Source organism: Leuresthes tenuis, unplaced genomic scaffold (assembly GCF_036924035.1).
Source record: "Leuresthes tenuis unplaced genomic scaffold, fLeuTen1.0.hap1 SCAF_2, whole genome shotgun sequence".
In the NCBI taxonomy this organism is placed as follows: Eukaryota; Metazoa; Chordata; class Actinopteri; order Atheriniformes; family Atherinopsidae; genus Leuresthes; species Leuresthes tenuis.
The window spans coordinates 41,744,935-41,763,993 of record NW_027325356.1 but is presented as its reverse complement, the minus strand read 5'-3'; the positions used below and the strand labels follow the sequence as shown (position 1 = coordinate 41,763,993).

Below are 19,059 nucleotides of genomic sequence, written 5' to 3'. Positions count from 1 at the left end.
CAGAAAGTGAAGGACCTGAGCCATCTCAGAAAGAACAGACGACTCTGGCCCCTCCTGTACACTGCTTCGATGTTGGCAGACCACTCCAGTTTATTATCCAGCACCACCCCCAGGTATTTGCAGGTCTGAAAAATCTCGATCTCCCCTCCATCAATGCAGACTGACTGATATGGAGTTTTAGATCTGCTGAAGTCCACCACCAGCTCTTTGGTCTTGGTAGTGTTCAGGAGCAAACAGTTATTTTTGGTCCTGCCATAGAAGGACTCCACAAGGTCCCTGTACTCCTTCTCCTGTCCACCGTGCACACATGCCCCAACAGCTGTATCATCAGAATACTTCTGTATGTGGCAGGACTCTGAGTTGTACCTGAAGTCTGATGTGTACAGACTGAAAAGAAAAGGAGCCAAAACGGTACCCTGTGGATCCCCAGTGCTGCATTCTAGTGTTCAAGAAACACATCTCCCCATTCTGACATACTGTGGTCTGGCAGTGAGATCATCTATAATCCACAATGTCAGAGAGGGGGCCACACCCATACCTAGAAGCTTGTCTTTCAGTATGGGAGGCCGTTTGATGTTGAAGGCACTGGAGAAGTCAAAGAACATGATTCTCACAACCGGGCACATCCAGATAAGCATATGCCCGATGCAGCATTAACAGAATCGCATCTTCCACTCTTATGTGTTTCTGGTAGGCAAACTGGAGGGGGTCAAGATCCTCAGCAAGCTGCAATCTCATGTGACGAACAAGGAGTCTCTTCAAGGTCTTCATGATATGAGCTGTAAAAGCCACAGAAGTTTTCCACAGCACCGGGACTTTTTCCATCTGAAGGCTCATATTGAAGAGTCTATGAAGAGGGACTGCTAGTTGACCAGCGCAGTCCCTCCGAAGCTTTGGACAGACTCCATCTGGGCCTGCAGCCCTCCCTGACTGAAGTCTCCTGAGTTCAGCTCCAACCACCTCTATAGTTAGACACAGAGGTTGTAGTGGAGGGATGATGACAGGAGTGATGTTGGTATCAATCATAGAGATGGGGGTGGGGGTGCAGCTGGACAGAGGAGGGCTAGTGGTGAGAGTTGCTGCAGAGGTGTAGCTTGGCTAAGGAGGCCTGGCAGTGGAAGCTGCTGCAGAGGTGGAGGTGCAGCTGGGTGGAGGAGGCTTGGCAGTGCGAGTTGCCATTGAGGTGGAATTACAGCTGGGCAGTGGAAGCAGTATAGAGGAAGCAGCTATAGTTGTGCGGGTGGAGGAAGCAGCTGAGATGGAAGAAGCCACACTATCAAACCTGTTGAAATATTGGTTAAAAGTATTGGCTCTGTCATCATCACCATCCAGTGATGGTCCTCATGCCCCTCCACACCTCCTTGGTGTTATTGTTCTCCAGCTGTCTCTATACAGAAGTTAATGTCGTCTGTGGTGGTGCTGACCCTCCTGTCCATGTCAATGTCCATTTCTTCTTCCTCCAGCAGTACAGCGCAGTCTGTGACATCAAAGCAGTCTCTTAATGCATCACTCGCCTCTGGTGACCACTTCCTGAAAGATCTGGTAGTAACAGGAAGTCTTTGTACACAAGGTCTGTATGTGGGTTGTAGATAGACCATGCTGTGATCAGATCTACTCAGTGGTGGAGGAGACACTGCCCTGTAAGCCTCCTTCACATTAGCATAAAACAGATCTAATGTCCTTTATCCACGTGTTGGACAGTCCACATACTGTACAAAGCCAGTCAGGCAGGAGGATAGAGAGACGTGGTTGAAATCCCCTGTGATTGCAATGAATGCCTCAGAATGCTAGATCTGAATTCTAGCAATGGTGTCATGGATGACGTCACACGCCATTGTAGGTGCCGCCCTCATAATACCTCCTCCTTTCCGCTTAACGCTCGTACTCTGGTCACGATCCGCTCGTATGGCTGTGAAGCCGGGTTTGTCCACACATGAGTTTGGTGTGTTGTCGTTCAGCCAGGACTCAGACAGACAGATCACACTAGTTCATCACACTTGTTTGGTAGCGAGTTAACGTTTCCCATAATCAGCGAAGGCAGAAAAGACTTGTACCTCCACCTCCTGTTGTCCATCTTTGCCTTTAGTTTTGTTCCAGCTCTGCATCCACGGTACAGCTGTCTTTGCTCGGTCAGAATTGGATGTTTAATTCCGCGTCCAATCCTTGACAGTGCCAACAGTTCCTCTCTCGTGTTCACTGCTCTACTGGTAGCGGTGCACATTGTCAAAACATTTTAATAAAAGGAAATGTAAATAAAAAGCAGATCACTAAAAATTTTTAGATTAAAACTAAAATGACATATAATCATATTAACAACGAACAAAATTCAGAGCTACACAGACTTGCTGCTGATAAGGCCGGCGCATGGCATCCAAAAAAGTGAAGAGAGCAACGCTGAAAAGAAGTGACCAATTGAAAGAGTTTCTCTCTTCTAGAAACATCTTATCAAAGTATCGATCTGGTTTTAGGAAAATATAAAGCACATATACAGCAGCCCTTAAAAGTAATAAATTATGTTCTTTAAACCTTAGCTAACAAGCAGCACTGTGCTGCCCTTTTCATTGATCTATCTAAGGCTTCTGATACAGTGGATCATGTGATGTTAAGACAAAGGTTAATCAGTGTGGCATTGTCTTAACGTGGGTTGGGTGGAAAATTACTAGTAAAGCAGATCTGAGTGTCTACTAGTTGAAGGTGTTACTTCTAGCTACCTCAGTGTTAACAAGGGTGTTCCTTAAGAGTCAGTTATCGGACCACACCTGTTTATTCTAGATATTAATAACCTTGATCATCAACTATTAAATGCCAAATTCCATTTTTATGCTGATGGTACAGTGATGTACTGCATCTACTCCTAATCAGGCTCTCTTTCAGCTACAGCAAAATTTTAAATATTGTCCAGAACAGGGGCACCAATTTATGTTTCTGCTGGTGGGTGCTCACCGTGCTTGCATGACTCGTTGCTGTTTTTACACGCACACACTCTCTTTCACAAACACACACAGTCTACACACTGGTGAGGCATACGAGACGTTAATGTCAATGTAAGCTAACGCAAAAGACTCCGATGAAGATAAAGGAAAAACACAATCCAACAGTGCAAACCTCACAAAATACTTTTGTTTTTTGCAGTGTCATAGACTATCTATGGGTATTTACCTTTCCAGCTAGCTTGAAAAGTCCGACATTTTTTCTGCCTAACATCTGCACTGTTGACACGGTAGAGTTCTCACTGGAAGACGGTGTCGGGTCACTGGATATTTTTGGTATTTTGGTCACAAATTTGTCCATTTTGTTGGCTAAATCAACCACGATGCTAGTTTAACAGCAAGTTGCCGTCCAGCCTTTTTGGCAATCCGTTAATAGGTAGCAGAGTGATCCTTAGCAATCAATGACTCGGGAATGCTCGGGAATCTTGGCGCCTATGGTCCAGAAACTCTACGCACTCGTGTAACGAGGCGGAACAAACAAATGACGCTCTCCCGAAAACAGAGGCACTATGAAACTTTACAGAAAACAAAACACTCTCCGTCTAATGGAGGCTCTTTGAAATTACAAATCACTAAACGCAACCGCTCCTTTAATGGAGGTGCTATGAAACATTATAAACAAAAGATCACTCCTAAATGGAGGAAACCAAAACAGACTATATACCGGACACGGGTGTTCCAGCACACTATCCCAGCCGCTTGGTTATGCCTCTCAGTGTACACCTTGTGTCACCTTGCTACTCTGTGCTGTACAGTCTCGTGGTATCAGTTCGTAGACCTCTGCTACTGGTCAGAGAGGAGGTCTGTGTTGTCCTTCAGGACAGCCTTTTTTTTATTTTTTTTACTTCTGTTAGGGTGTCTTGATGTTAGCCGCCTCCACTCTCTGCTGATGATACATTCCATGGAGGAGTTACCTTATTTAATTCTCAATAGTTTGTATTGTGGAGATGTATGTGGTCTCAGCCCCAGGTTAAATTAAGATTAGACTAGAGTGGCTTTCAGATCTTGTTAAACTATGATATATTGTGCATGCTGGGGAGTGTTATTTTCTGTTGTGATAAGGCCAGGCTACTATGCTGTTTTCTTGTTTAAAACATGTCATTTATATCATCTGTGTACTGAAGTTCCCAAAAATAGCCTAAATAAGCAAAGCACTGTTGTCTCAATGTTCTCTGAAGAGGAAACACAACAAAGGAAAGTTTCCACTGTCCATACTAGGTCTGCTGTATTCTGTTTTATATCTCACATCTGTATACCAGCAGACCCACATCTGCCACACATAGCATTGGTCCAGGAAATAAGTGCTCGTTTATAGTCTGACATCAGCAGTGTTAGTGTTCCTTATTCCACCCAGTCCCGTGAGCAGCTCAAATACCTGTGACCTGATCGTCTTAGTCTGTGACTAAACAATGAACAATGTTTTTCATCTCTCGGTAAAGCCCCGTCTGAAGGTTGATTTATTAATGAGCCCCCACTCATACTTGGTGTCATTATTGTATGGATTGACTGGTTTTGTGCGTTTTTTTTGTGGAGTGAAAAACTAAACCAGGCTTAATAAATACAACGATTACGTGGAGCAGGTTTTTCTGGTTGAGCAGCTGGAAGAAGTAATGTATCTTCCTTTAACACTACCACAATGTTCCATGCTGGTGATAAGCTGTTCTTGTACTGTTCAAAGTATTAAATTTTTAAGCACAAAGATTCCTCCATTCCTTTTCCTGTCTATACATCCCATCCACTGGCTGGGTCCACCACAGGGCTAACCCAGAGGTCAGTGTAGAACTGTCAATACGAGGAACTGCAGGACAACTTAAACAACCTCCTGTTAGCCAGGAGACATGCTGACTTCACACAGAAAGAATAAAACATTCAAACCAAGAACCGTGTGGCTATGAAGCAACAATTCTGAGAACTGCTCCACTGTGTTTCCTGAAAGCAAATCTGTGCAGGATAACAGGTTGCTCCCTCCCCTCTGACTGTGGCCTTGTGGGTAAGTATGCAACATGGCTGCGGCAGAGAAGTACCCGACTTCAGACAGAGGCAGAACCTCCACACAACCTTTGCTGTAAAATGGAAAATTCTATTAGTTTTTTTAATAATAACGTTGCATTTTCTGCCAGCTTTGAGTGGTGAAATATTTCCCTGTTGGTACATACTGTACATACATATTTGTAGCATGGACAGTGGCACACTGCTGTTAGTGCCTGAGAATCACCAGGCTGCCGTACTAAAGTGTTGCATGTCTTTTTTTCTTTTCTTTTTTTTAGGTACGTCTCCTGTCTGTGGCCACTCAGCATGGTGATCTCGAGAGTGTGTGTTACCTCCTAAAAGAAGCCCATGTCACTGTGCCTCAGGAACCATCTAACAGTAATCCAGCCATCCTGGCAGCGCTCCATGGTTATACCAGCGTGGTCAAAGAGCTGCTGGATTCCATACCAGGTAGGAGGAGAAGAAACAGCTCGACAGTGATGTCATAGTGAATGGATCACATTCACATTGTTTATTTAGCTGGTCATGCAGCTATGGCAAAAAGAATTTCAGTTTACTTGAGGACACATTCAAAATTCAACTATTTGTGTTTAAATATCTCAAGATTTGATCATTGATTGAGTTTGCTAGTTACAGTTACTAGTTCTAGTGAATTCCACCCCACTTCTAAAGCCCCAATATTAAATTGTTGTGTGATGGTCGAACTGTGTCACGTCTGAGAAGATCTCCCTGATGTCATGGAGCTGTCATCAGGAATATTTAGGCCTGGGAGAAAAGAATAGCTGCTGTTACAGCACGTCTTTTTTACTAAATCCAGACACACGTTATTTATTGGTCTTTAACCCACAGTAGAAAAAATGCAGAAACAGAAAACCTCTGATCGACACTGAAGTCAAAAGCCCTCCTCTAACTCTCTGCTTGTTAGCTCTGTGTCTGAGGAGAGACTTGCTGAACTGCATGCTGGCCACATCCTGCCAGCAGGGTCACCTGGACGTGGTCCGTCTGCTGGTCCATGGTTATGATGCTGACGTCAAGGACTTTGCCATCCACAGTGATGAATTTGCTGTCATCAACGGACTGCCGCTGTATGCTGCTGCACAAGCAAGTACGGAGACACACACACACACACACACACAGTGACACATTCCCAAGATTACCTCTGCTCTCTCACTTTCCTCCCTTTGAATTCTCCTCATCTTTGAAAAGTTTCTATAGCTGCGGTCCCTTTGTTAAAGCTCCAAAGATTTGATCCCTGAAACCTGAAAAGGTTCTACAAAGGGCTTTCCTTCTCTGTTTCCTTGTTACAGACACTCATACAGCACTTCTTATCACATATATGTCTGCTCTATATAGTATGCAGTACTTTGTCTCTGCATCCACACACCTATGGTGTTGTTGCACATTTGATTTTAGTACAGCCCACCTGAGTAGACGGATTATGGTTCCCCATATAGTTACTTATACTAGAAGGTAGGTTTAAGTGCAGGAGGTACTGTGTCACTTCTCCTCACCCCGTTAAGTGATAATGTCAGAGATCAATGGGACAATTCAGACAAAAGTTGTCTCCCTGTCTTACTGCCTAAAGCTAACTAAACACTGACTGAAAGAAAACACGGGACAAGGAAGTGAAAGAAAGAATCGAGTAAATTGGTTTTCAAACTCAAGAACCAGGATTCAAAGTGCAGTGTTGCACTGCTCACCACTGCACCCCGTTTAAACTACTCATCAACACCTTGTTGGCTATTCAGAACTGAAGACTGGATGATGTCTGAGTGTTTGCTCTGCATCTAGTAGTGCTGCGAGCGGTGGGTCAGGGTAGGGGTGGGCGATATGACGATATTAAATTGCGAAGGATTGCAACGTGAAGACGATCCGTAACGATCTGTCACACTGCAGAGATCGTGGGATCGTCTCGGGCACATTCTATAAATTGCAGTTCTATGCTGATGCACCGACGCACCAGACGTATTACGTCATCAACCTGACCGACCAATCACAGCGAATTACGGGCAGTGACGCGCTTTCTTACCTGCTTCCTTGTATGTGTGTGTAGCCGCATGGAGAGCCATGGCTGAAAGCCAAACGGAGGAGGTCCCTAAAAAATTCACCTCCATTATATGGAATTGGTTTGGATTTTCGGCAACCTGTTCAATCACTTGAAGAGGAAGCATCCTGTTTATAATTGGCTTTGTTCTTAGACATTATAAATTCATATTCTGTATTTTCCTAAATAACCTATGTTCCTAGCTGGTACTTTTCCACTCTGCTCATTCTGCACAATCGATTACCTTAAATGGTCCAAGACCTTAGAATGACATAAACAACTGGGTCAGACAAAACATCTCTATTAGGGCAGATAGGTCTGGTACATTAGATCCACGCCTAAAACAGTTTATCACATCCAAAGAACACAACAAGGACAGGAGCTGGCCTGAACATGCCACTAAAAACTGGCCAATTATACTCTGACAAGTGTGAATACAACTTCTGTGAGATAAAGCTGAATATAAATATGACATGTTTCTGGATAACGGGGCTCAGCCTGACGGATTTCCTGCGGGAGCTCTGGCACTCCGAGTCTAGCACTGCAATATACTCTACTTGTGACCACTAATAAATATTTTTTAATAAACAATTACTCCAGCTTATTCTTGGGGTTCCAATGAAAAAATTGGGCTAACAATCCCAAACAGTATGCTGAGAGCCAAACAGCGAGGGGCCCGGCGGCACCGGCACCGCAGGGGAGGCAGCAGCTAGCATAAGCAGCAGCTAGCATAAGCAGCAGCTAGCTAAGACCAAAACAGACAACATTAACACAGGCATTTGACAAAAGCACTCCGTATGACAAGTCAAGCAAGTGATAGACAGAGGTAACAGAAGCAGTTACCTTTTATCTTGCAAAAGATATGGTACCGTTCAAGATGGTATTAAAGGAGGGGTTCGAACGCCTGCTTCAAGTAGTTGATCCACGGAACAAGCTGCCCAGCCGAAAATACTTCTGCAACTCTGTCTGTTTTTCATCTTTCAATTTAAGATTGTGATCAAATCAAAATCGTGACTTTATTTTAAAAAAATTGTGATATAATATTTTTGCCATATCGCCCACCCCCACCCTGGAGGTTTCTGAATCACCCATCTGGCTCCCGAAACAACAACAAACAACAACCCAAAACACTCTGAGGGAAGAAAATGTGTGATATAGAAAGAAAACATTGAGTAAAAATGATCCAGCTCACGGAGCCTCAGAAGAATGTGACAGACAAGAAAGTTGTCCATTGAATAGAACAGATTGATACTTCATTAATCCCAAAGAGGAATTTAGGATTTTAGACTATGTGGGGCCTCTTGTCTGCCCGGGTCGGGACCATCTCTGTGGCGCTCCGTGTGGTCATGGCCCAGGAGCCCTCTCAGTGTGGTCCCCAAGGTGGCTTTTTCCTTGCCTTAGGTCTGGATGCCCGGCTGTGTCTCTGTCTGTGTGTGTGTGTGTGTGTGTGTGTGTGTGTGTGTGTGTGTGTGTGTGTGTGTGTGTGTGTGTGTGTGTGTGTGTGTGTGTGTGTGTGTGTGTGTGTGTGTGTGTGTGTGTGTGTGTGTGTGTGTGTGTGTGTGTTGTCTCCGTGTCTCTCTGGGTATTTAAGGGGTGGGAGGGATGGTATGTTGTATATCATTGTTGTTTTCAGCCTCTGTGAGGCACTTTGTGTTGCTTTTAAAGCAGGAAAGGTGCCATGTAAATACAATTTGATTTGATTTGATGATTAGTTAACACTTCCAGTTAACCTGTTAAAAGCAGTGTTTTTTTTTTCTTTTGTAGGCAATGAAGAGATCGCTCTCTTCCTGCTCGAAAATGGTGCAGGATTTTCATCATACACCCTGATGGACCATCCAGACTTCAGCAAACGTCTCCTCCGGCTCAAACTACAGGAAACCTCCTCTGCAAGTGGAGATGAGGTCTGTGTCTTAATGAGTCTTAACAAGTGAAGCTTCAGCGGAGAACACTGCGTATTCTCTGACTTTTTTTCTGAAAAGCATGCCCTGTGTGTGTGTGTGTGTGTGTGTGCGTGCAGGCTGTCTGTGTGTGTTGGAGTGGTTTGCAGCTGCCCTGGCTGGAACTTGATTGGTTCATGGATGTCTCCTCTCGTATTACCCACCTGGTCCTGTCCACCAACAGCCTTGCCACTCTGCCCTCTGTGGTTCCCTGGGGTCTCATCCACCTGAGGACTCTAGATCTTTCTTGCAACGTTCTAAAAGAGCTGCCTGTTGCCTTAAACTCCCAGGATGTCATCTGCTCCAGGTACAGTGTAATGACAGAAATATGCGTTGTGACTTCTTCTCCTGTGAACACATCCATACCATAGTTGGTACTGTTAGTTGTCACACTGTATAGATTAATGTGACTCTGTGTCAGAAGTGACAGAGAATACTGTCTTTCTCTCTCCTCTGCTTCAGTTTACAGCAGGTAAATCTCTCTCAGAACCAGCTGAAGAGTTTGCCAACTGGACTTCTCCATCTGACCCATCTTCAGAAACTTTCTGCTGCCAAGAACCAGCTCACAGTGCTCTTTGACCTCCCTGCGAGTAGGTAGCAGCTCAGGTTATATGTCACTTTTTGATGCCATTGCGCTTGGCTCCATATGTATTTGAACAGTTCCACAGCTTTTGTGATTTTTGTAATCCACAATAGTTGCTAAATTCAAGTGTGGGTAAATTAAATTCAGAGGTTTGCATGAAGACACATTATACGTGTTAGAAAATAATGTCTTCCCTGGATGCCATCATTTGCAGTACAAATGATGGGATGAAGAGGAGTTGGATTCACTTAATTAAGAACTGCAGATGTTGTTGTGCTGACTCACAGACTCAGATTTCTCCATTGATTGTTGGAGGACAGTTTGTGCACCGTAGAGGTTGGAGGTCTGTGGACCTACTGGGATCCGTGGTTACTGGAGTATCTATGACCTATGAGTGGATGCTTATGGACTGACTTTGTGCAGAGCCACAGTGATGGAGAGCTGAGCATCTTCTCCAACATCTGCCTCATGTCTCACTTGGCATCACCCAAGACAGCTGATATAAACTGCTCTGACTGCTCATCAAAGCTGTATTGAATTAACCCCACCTCACCAGTCACAAAGAAATCTGTAATGTGACACATGCATTTGCTTTTTTATTTATTTCTAGCATCAGTCACATAAAAGTTCATTTTGACCACTGTGTTTTTGCCGGTAAATAAAAATGGTACTGATTTGGTTGTGTTCTCTAACGTCACCCTGTCAGGTGTGAACTGGATCGGTCTTCGTAAGATGGAGGAGCTGGATGTGTCGGATAATCTTCTGAGCAGTCTGCCCACAGCAGTCCTGCACTGTTTGAAGTCCCTGTGCTCCCTGAATGTCAGCAGGAACAAACTGAGCTCCTTCCCCGACCCCTGGGCTTGTCCACTGGTAATGTTTTAACCTCATAATAAAATACTTCCTGCACTCCAAAAAAATCAACACAGGACTACATATATGGAACAAATTCCACATAGTTTTATGGTTTTCTTTCAGCAGCCAATTCTTTTGTATCAGCTGAATCTGTTCAGGTTGGGTCGATTTAATCTACTGGAGGTGATTAAACTCATTTACTGGGGCTGGGTCTCAGCTGTACTGGGTGCACTGATCTGATTACATTAGTTGTTGAATGAACCAGTATAGGTTTCATAGGCTGTACTCTTGAAAATTGTTGAAAATCTTGTTGAAATTAGACCAGTTTACATTCATACAATAAGACTGACATAAGTAACACAGGCAACCGTTTGATTGATCATGTCAAACGGGAACACGGACGCAGGTTAAGGGCGCGCCCACCAACAAAAAACAATGCAAATCAGGTCAGAACGGCACCGGCAAGCAGCGCGAGACGTGGTGGGAAAGGGAGGAAAGGACTACACAGTCAGGTGTGTTCACTCCACAGGTGCTGTCAAATAGTAAGAAAGCTCCATGCTTACTGTGTTTTCTTACGTGAGAGAACCTGGGAAAGTTGCATTTAAATAAGATTTATTTGTTATGTTTTTATTTGCAGTCTGTTATGTGCGACTGAATCAACCAGATGGCAAAGCAGAGTAATGTTATAAGCTAAGGGGCAGAATAGAGAGCTTTATTTTTCAAAGTTATTGTAGACCACCTCCAGGCATTGCTATCCCACACTGTCCCACACAAACACAGTCTTTGTCCCACACCTGGTGAATTAGACTCTGGTCACCCTGTGCACGGCTGATCCTGTGCACCTTTGACCATGAATCTGAGACAATTACCCCACTTTGTTCCTTCAAAAATGAATACACAGAGCACCTTAACACACCCCTCCTGTCACCAATCAAAAGACCTGTGGCAAAGAACAAGGGGAACTTCACAAATGTGAGGCTGAAGTGCTGATCATGAAGGTGGAAGTAAAAAGTGATCCCTCAGTGACGTCAAAGTAGAAGTAAAGAAGAGGGTTCATCAGCAGAGTGTGGCTGCAGTGCTTCATGAAAAAAGCTGCTCTCCATACAGTAAGCAGGCTGGACACGGTTAGACAGTGAGTCCATCTGAGTCAAGCAGAGCCGAATAAAAGAGGAGGGGGCAACCCTCAGAGCTCACAAATGCTGTAATACTAAGATATAACATTTGTAATGACTTTTAGAGAATGAATCTTTACTTGAGAAGGCATGTCAGCAGTGGGAAATCCTTCTCAGCCGGTTTTCAGAGCACCCAGTCAGACCAGATTACTGTGAACTAAACAGCGTTTGTCTGGTGGAGATGATGACGGCAGGGGGGGCTTTCTTACTTAACCTTCATTAATGTGACAGTTGAGTACGATGGACTCAGAGAAGGCCAGTGACACAGAAAATAAAGGGCAATGGATTTAACAGAACTCCAAGTGAAGAGTTGAGTTCAGGAACTATTGAGCAGCCGTGGCCTGCTGGAGTAACAATGACTTGGTGAGATGGATGATCCCAGCAGAGTATGTGGGAGTGAAGGACGGGGAGCCAGATGGGTGATTCAGAAACCTCCAGGGTGGGGGTGGGCGATATGGCCAAAATATCATATCACAATTTTTTTAAAATAAAGTCACGATTTTGATTTGATCACAATCTTAAATTGAAAGATGAAAAACAGACAGAGTTGCAGAAGTAATTTTCGGCTGGGCAGCTTGTTCCGCGGGTCAACTACTTGAAGCAGGCGTCCGAACCCCTCTTTTTCTACCGCCTTGAACGGCTGTGTTGTCTGTTTTGGTCTTAGCTAGCTGCTGCTTATGCTAGCTGCTGCTTATGCTAGCTGCTGCCTCCCCTGCGGTGCCGGTGCCGCCGGGCCCCTTGCTGTTTGGCTCTCAGCATACTGTTTGGGATGCTTCCTCTTCAAGCGATTGAACAGGTTCGTCCTGTTGCCACCCGACATGCGAACAGTTTCTGTGCAAACTTTGCAAATTCCATTTGCTTGCGCTTGATCAGTTGCCGAAAATCCAAACCAATTCCATATCATGGAGGTGGATTTTTTTAGGGACCTCCTCCGTTTGGCTTTCAGCCACGGCTCTCCATGCGGCTACACACACATACAAGGAAGCAGGTAAGAAAGCGCGTCACTGCCCGTAATTCGCTGTGATTGGTCGGTCAGGTTGACGACGTAATACGTCCGGTGCGTCGGTGCATCAGCATAGAACTGCAATTTATAGAATGTGCCCGAGACGATCCCACGATCTCTGCAGTGTGACAGATCGTTACGGATCGTCTTCACGTTGCAATCCTTCGCAATTTAATATCGTCATATCGCCCACCCCTACCCTGACCCACCACTCGCAGCACTACTAGATGCAGAGCAAACACTCAGACATCATCCAGTCTTCAGTTCTGAATAGCCAACAAGTGTTGATGAGTAGTTTAAACGGGGTGCAGTGGTGAGCAGTGCAACACTGCACTTTGAATCCTGATTCTTGAGTTTGAAAACCAATTTGCTCGATTCTTTCTTTCACTTCCTTGTCCCGTGTTTTCTTTCAGTCAGTGTTTAGTTAGCTTTAGGCAGTAAGACAGGGAGACAACTTTTGTCTGAATTGTCCCATTGATCTCTGACATTATCACTTAACGGGGTGAGGAGAAGTGACACGTTGTAATCCTTCACGATCTAATATCATCATATCGCCCACCCCTACTCCAGGGACTAGGTCGTGATGCTGCAGCAGGGTTTGGAGAGGAAGGAAGCTGAAGGTGAGCAGGCACAAAGGAATTACTCCAGGAATTCAACAGAGCGGGATTAGGTCCAGGATCCAAACAAGGTTGATCCAAGACCAGGGGAATCAAGAAGCAGGGATCAGGATCAGGGTCAGGTGCAGAACAGGAACAATAAGCTGAAGTCAGGAATCAGGGACAGAATGGAGAGTTGCTAACTCAGCAGAGTGAGAGGAGAGAAATGACCAAAAGAAAAAGATGTAACAATTAAATGATCAAACTAATTGTGAATCTACTCACATAATTAGGATTTTTCAGTGGCTGGAGTGGAAACATTATTTTGGAGACCCTATAATTTATTGCTGACAGAATCCAGAGATAAATTTGGCTACGTTCACACTGCAGTTGCAAGTGACCTGAATCCTAGAATCAGGCCCTTTTTAAATGTGGTGCTGAATCGGATACGTATCTGATTTTTTTTTTTAACGCGACCGCAGTCTGAACAGCCAGGTCGCATTTAATGCGACTTTGACGTCATTCTGACCCACGCTGCACTGCTCCCGTCGATCGCCCCAGCACACTGGGGGAAACCCCACCTCTGCCTGAAGCCTCGCAGCACCTCCTGGAGGTCGTGTCCCTGGGGCAGTTTAACATAGTCAGGCATGAGGACCTGCTGCACAGCTTTGCAGAAGTCATGCACAATAGCGCAAACGGAGGACTTTGTGATGCCAAACAGGTAGATAACCCGCCCCCGTTGCTACCCAACATAATCCCACTCCCACTCGCTTTCTCAAGGAGATGGATCTCCTGAACGACGTGTCTCCTCTTGAAAGTCTCGCTGACAAATGTGATGAAAGGTATTCCTCCACGTTCTAAAGTTCTGGAAGAAGTCCTGCTCCGTGTAACCAGCCACATCCTGATCCCACCACTCCGGTAGACTCCCATTCAGCGGTGGGGCTAACCCAGTCTGCGGTGGGGCTAACCCAGTCTGCGGTGGGGCTAACCCATTCAGCGGAGGGGCTAACCCAGTCTGCGGTGGGGCTAACCCATTCAGCGGAGGGGCTCACCCAGTCTGCGGTGGGGCTCACCCAGTCTGCGGTGGGGCTAACCCAGTCTGCGGTGGGGCTCACCCAGTCTGCGGTGGGGCTCACCCATTCAGCGGTGGGGCTCACCTATACAGCGGTGAGGCTCACCCATTCAGCGGTGGGGCTCACCCATTCAGCGGAGGGGCTAACCCAGTCTGCGGTGGGGCTCACCCAGTCTGCGGTGGGGCTCACCCAGTCTGCGGTGGGGCTCACCCATTCTGCGGAGGGGCTAACCCAGTCTGCGGTGGGGCTCACCCAGTCTGCGGTGGGGCTCACCCAGTCTGCAGTGGGGCTAACCCAGTCTGCGGTGGGGCTCACCCATACAGCGGTGGGGCTCACCCAGTCTGCGGTGAGGCTAACCCATACAGCGGTGGGGCTCACCCATACAGCGGTGGGGCTCACCCAGTCTGCGGTGGGGCTAACCCAGTCTGCGGTGGGGCTAACCCATACAGCGGTGGGGCTCACCCATTCAGCGATGGGGCTCACCCATTCAGCGGTGGGGCTCACCCATTCAGCGGTGGGGCTCACCCAGTCTGCGGTGGGGCTAACCCAGTCTGCGGTGGGGCTCACCCAGTCTGCGGTGGGGCTCACCCATTCAGCGGTGGGGCTCACCTATACAGCGGTGAGGCTCACCCATTCAGCGGTGGGGCTCACCCATTCAGCGGAGGGGCTAACCCAGTCTGCGGTGGGGCTCACCCAGTCTGCGGTGGGGCTCACCCAGTCTGCGGTGGGGCTCACCCATTCTGCGGAGGGGCTAACCCAGTCTGCGGTGGGGCTCACCCAGTCTGCGGTGGGGCTCACCCAGTCTGCGGTGGGGCTCACCCATTCTGCGGAGGGGCTAACCCAGTCTGCAGTGGGGCTAACCCAGTCTGCGGTGGGGCTCACCCATACAGCGGTGGGGCTCACCCATACAGCGGTGGGGCTCACCCAGTCTGCGGTGAGGCTAACCCATACAGCGGTGGGGCTCACCCATACAGCGGTGGGGCTCACCCAGTCTGCGGTGGGGCTAACCCAGTCTGCGGTGGGGCTCACCCATACAGCGGTGGGGCTCACCCATTCAGCGGTGGGGCTCACCCAGTCTGCGGTGGGGCTCACCCATTCAGCGGAGGGGCTAACCCAGTCTGCGGTGGGGCTCACCCAGTCTGCGGTGGGGCTCACCCAGTCTGCGGTGGGGCTCACCCAGTCTGCGGTGGGGCTCACCCAGTCTGCAGTGGGGCTAACCCAGTCTGCGGTGGGGCTCACCCATACAGCGGTGGGGCTCACCCATACAGCGGTGGGGCTAACCCAGTCTGCGGTGGGGCTCACCCAGTCTGCGGTGGGGCTAACCCAGTCTGCGGTGGGGCTAACCCATACAGCGGTGGGGCTCACCCATTCAGCGGTGGGGCTCACCCATTCAGCGGTGGGGCTCACCCAGTCTGCGGTGGGGCTAACCCAGTCTGCGGTGGGGCTAACCCAGTCTGCGGTGGGGCTCACCCATACAGCGGTGGGGCTCACCCATTCAGCGGTGGGGCTCACCCATAACACAATTCCTGGTGGGGCTATAGCCCAATCAAGCCCTTCCCTGGCACCGCCTGTGTCTGAAGTCATGAACGTTAGTTGGTGCTCCAGTGTAATCGGTATGCCTGAAACTCATCCAGTGAGAAATATTCCGCGGTGCAAAAATAAGTGCGATTAAAATGCGTCAGCACCTCCAAATCCGAGACTATGGTTCTCAGCCGGAAGAGGGTGGAATGCTCTCTCCGGGTCGGGAATGAGATCCTTCCCCAAGTGGAGGAGTTCAAGTATCTCGGGGTCTTGTTCACAGTGAGGGACGAATGTAGCGTGAGATTGACGGCGGATCGGTGCGGCGTCTGCAGTGTTGCTCTGCACCGACCCGTCGTTGTGAAGAAGGAGCTGAGCCAGAAGGCGAAGCTCTCTATTTACTGGTCAATCTATGTTCCCATCCTCCCCTATGGTCACGAGTTGTGGGTAGTGACCGAAAGAACGAGATCGCGAATACAAGCGGCCGAAATGGGTTTCCTCCGCAGGGTGTCTGGGCCTCCCTTAGAGATAGGGTGAGAAGCTCAGTCATCCGGGAGGGGCTCGGAGTAGAACCGCTGCTCCTCCTCATTGAGAGGAGTCAGATGAGGTGGCATCTGGTTAGGATGCCCCCTGGACGCCTCCCTGGGGAGGTGTTCCGGGCCCGTCCCACTGGGAGGAGACCCCTGGGGAGACCCAGGACACGTTGGAGAGACTATGGCCTGGGAACGCCTCGGGGTCCCCCCGGAAGAGCTGGAGGAAGTGGCCGGGGACAGGGACGTCTGGGTTTCTCTGTTAAAGCTGCTGCCCCCGCGACCCGACCCCCGGATAAGCGGCAGATGATGGATGGATAAAATGCGTTAATTTTTGTGTAATGAATTAATCTTAATTAACGCGTCAAAGTCCCGGCCCTATTATTTATATTTTCATTTATAAGTGAAGGTACTGTTAACTGAAATATGTTCTGAATCACAGAGTGGCTGAACTCTGTCTTATGATGTACTTTTAGATGGGCAGATATTAAAGTGTCAAGACAGTATCCTCATGGTTACACATATTTTCATTCCTCTGTCTCCTCCTCATAGAAACAATGCAAGGCTTCCTCCAATTTAATAGAGAATCTTCCAAATTCGATCTCCATCTTCTGGAGGACTCAGCTGCAGGAGGTGGACTTCTCTGAGAACTGCCTGAAGGAGCTTCCATCATACGTCTTTGAACTGGAGGTAGGAACCATCGTGGATTGTTACTGTACATCTTCATGCATCATTATAATGGATCAAAATCTTTGGATTACTACAAAAACGAATATGTTCAAAAACTCAAAGATCCCTCAGTGTGTCCTCGACCAAGGCTCTGATTCCTATTATGTCAGGTTTCTGATTTGTTCCTAAATCTAATGAGTTCCTCCCTCACCAAGATTCCACACCTCCAACATGTTTGATGGAATCTGGCCTCATGGCTTTTACGTAACTTTTGCTTAAAGGCAGAAGAGAGTGAACCCCCTGCTTTGGCAGAGGAGCACCCTCCTGTGTGATTCAGTAGATGACCTCCAGGTGGCACTGCTGAGATGTGTTTGACAACAAATTTGGGTTTTTCACTTTCCTTTTGTTCCTCTGTGTAATACCAAGACATAACGCATAGTAGTAAGATACTTTTTTTCTCATCAAACCTTAGATTAGATCATTCCTAAAATGAATAAATGTATGTTACTCTGCTCAGCTGTAGTAATATCTGTTAGGTTTTCCAATAATATTTCCACCAGCAGCTCTTTCCTGGATGTAACACTTCACAAGTCCGTTCCTCATGCTAATGATATTTTCTTCTGAATGCATTTAAACTTGTTAACAGCTGACATCCATCAAGTTGATAAAAGCAGTTTTCATGTATGTTTAGTTAAGAGAGTTTTCAGAATTTGTCTTGGCAGAATGAGTCAGCATTATTTTCAGAATTGCAGGCAAGAGGTCCTGGACAGTGCATGAGCTGCAGGCTCTTGAGTGCAGGAATTGAATTTAAGAAATAAAGTTGACCGACACGCCTGCTCTCAGTCACGGTGTAATCTGGATACATTGCTGGATCAGTGTCAGACTTTATAATGAGTTAAGTGGCAAAGCTCAGCAGTTGGGAAGACAGCAGACACATGCTCTCTGACTTCAAATAAACTGAGTCCACTCTGTGGTATTTTAGCATCTCTGGATTGAAAATGAATGATTACAGATACAGAGTCAGAAACAGAATATGTCACATCTGCCGTCCTCGCAATAAGAACAAAACCAAACGAGCAGCTTCTACTCCTTATTTTAACTGTTTTTTGCTTGTCATTTCATCAGCTGCTCACATTACATACTAGTTAGCTGTACAGCCCCACCCAGCAGGTCGTCAGTATACGGCTGTAAGAGTGCATCATTCTGAGACTGCAGGTGGAGCTCTGCAGATTCAGCTACAGCACTGCTCCTGACAGGTCTTTCAACCAGACATGTTCACAAGTCAGTTTTTCCAAGTCCAAGTCAAGTCTCAAGTCTATGAGGACCAATAACAAGTCAAGTCTCGAATGACTCAAATGAACGTTCTATCATTAGACACATCCCATTTGGTCCAGATACGACTGCATTGCTGTATGTTATGGACTGAAAGCATGTACTGTTTTATCAATATCTGTAATATCATCATACACTGCAGGATCAAAACTGATCAGAGCACGGTCACTTAACAGGGCTATTTAATTCAGTGTGAAGAAACGCTGTGAAAGCTTGTTAGAAGTATATAAATGAATTTGGAAATATGTGTGCTTGCTCTGCATCACAGGATACATTAACAGGCATATTAATAACTGGCTGAGTAGCCTGAACTCATGCATAACATTTTTCAGTGCAATTTCAGTGCATTTTTCTGTTTTTTGACGGTGTCAACCTGGAATTTCATCAGGTGTCCCTGAAATTGTAAAAGTAGGCTATTTTAAAACAGCAATTAGACAAACGTCAAGCTACACCCACATAGACTTGATTTAGTAATTAATTTGGTAACTGTTGACCTAGGCTACTTAACCAAAGTCCTTCCCAAATTTCACAGGCTGCTGCAGATAAATCAGCAGCGCTGTAATGAACAATGAATCTATAACCTGCATATAGTTTACAGCACTGTTTACTAGCTGTCGATACGTGCTAAGTTTCCCTTTCACATTACAGAGAGACTGAGCTCTCCTTGTGCGTTTTCAGGTGCCTGATGAAGTTAGACGTAGCTGAGCTACGATTTATCCTTATACCACACACTTTGCAAGTGGCTGTTCGCTTGTTTGCTGTCTGTGTGAA

General features: G+C 46.7%; 1 protein-coding gene across 1 annotated transcript in view; it reads left to right on the top strand.

The window, feature by feature from the left end:
- The window catches only part of lrrk1 (leucine-rich repeat kinase 1), a 117,910-nt gene that overhangs the window by 26,253 nt on the left and 72,598 nt on the right, over positions 1-19,059 (top strand). The window contains exons 4-10 of the mRNA XM_072381122.1: positions 5,258-5,429; positions 5,905-6,084; positions 8,788-8,924; positions 9,041-9,267; positions 9,423-9,550; positions 10,250-10,413; positions 16,840-16,977. Coding sequence (XP_072237223.1) covers positions 5,258-5,429; positions 5,905-6,084; positions 8,788-8,924; positions 9,041-9,267; positions 9,423-9,550; positions 10,250-10,413; positions 16,840-16,977 — 1,146 coding nt within the window. The remainder of the gene's footprint in view (positions 1-5,257; positions 5,430-5,904; positions 6,085-8,787; positions 8,925-9,040; positions 9,268-9,422; positions 9,551-10,249; positions 10,414-16,839; positions 16,978-19,059) is intronic.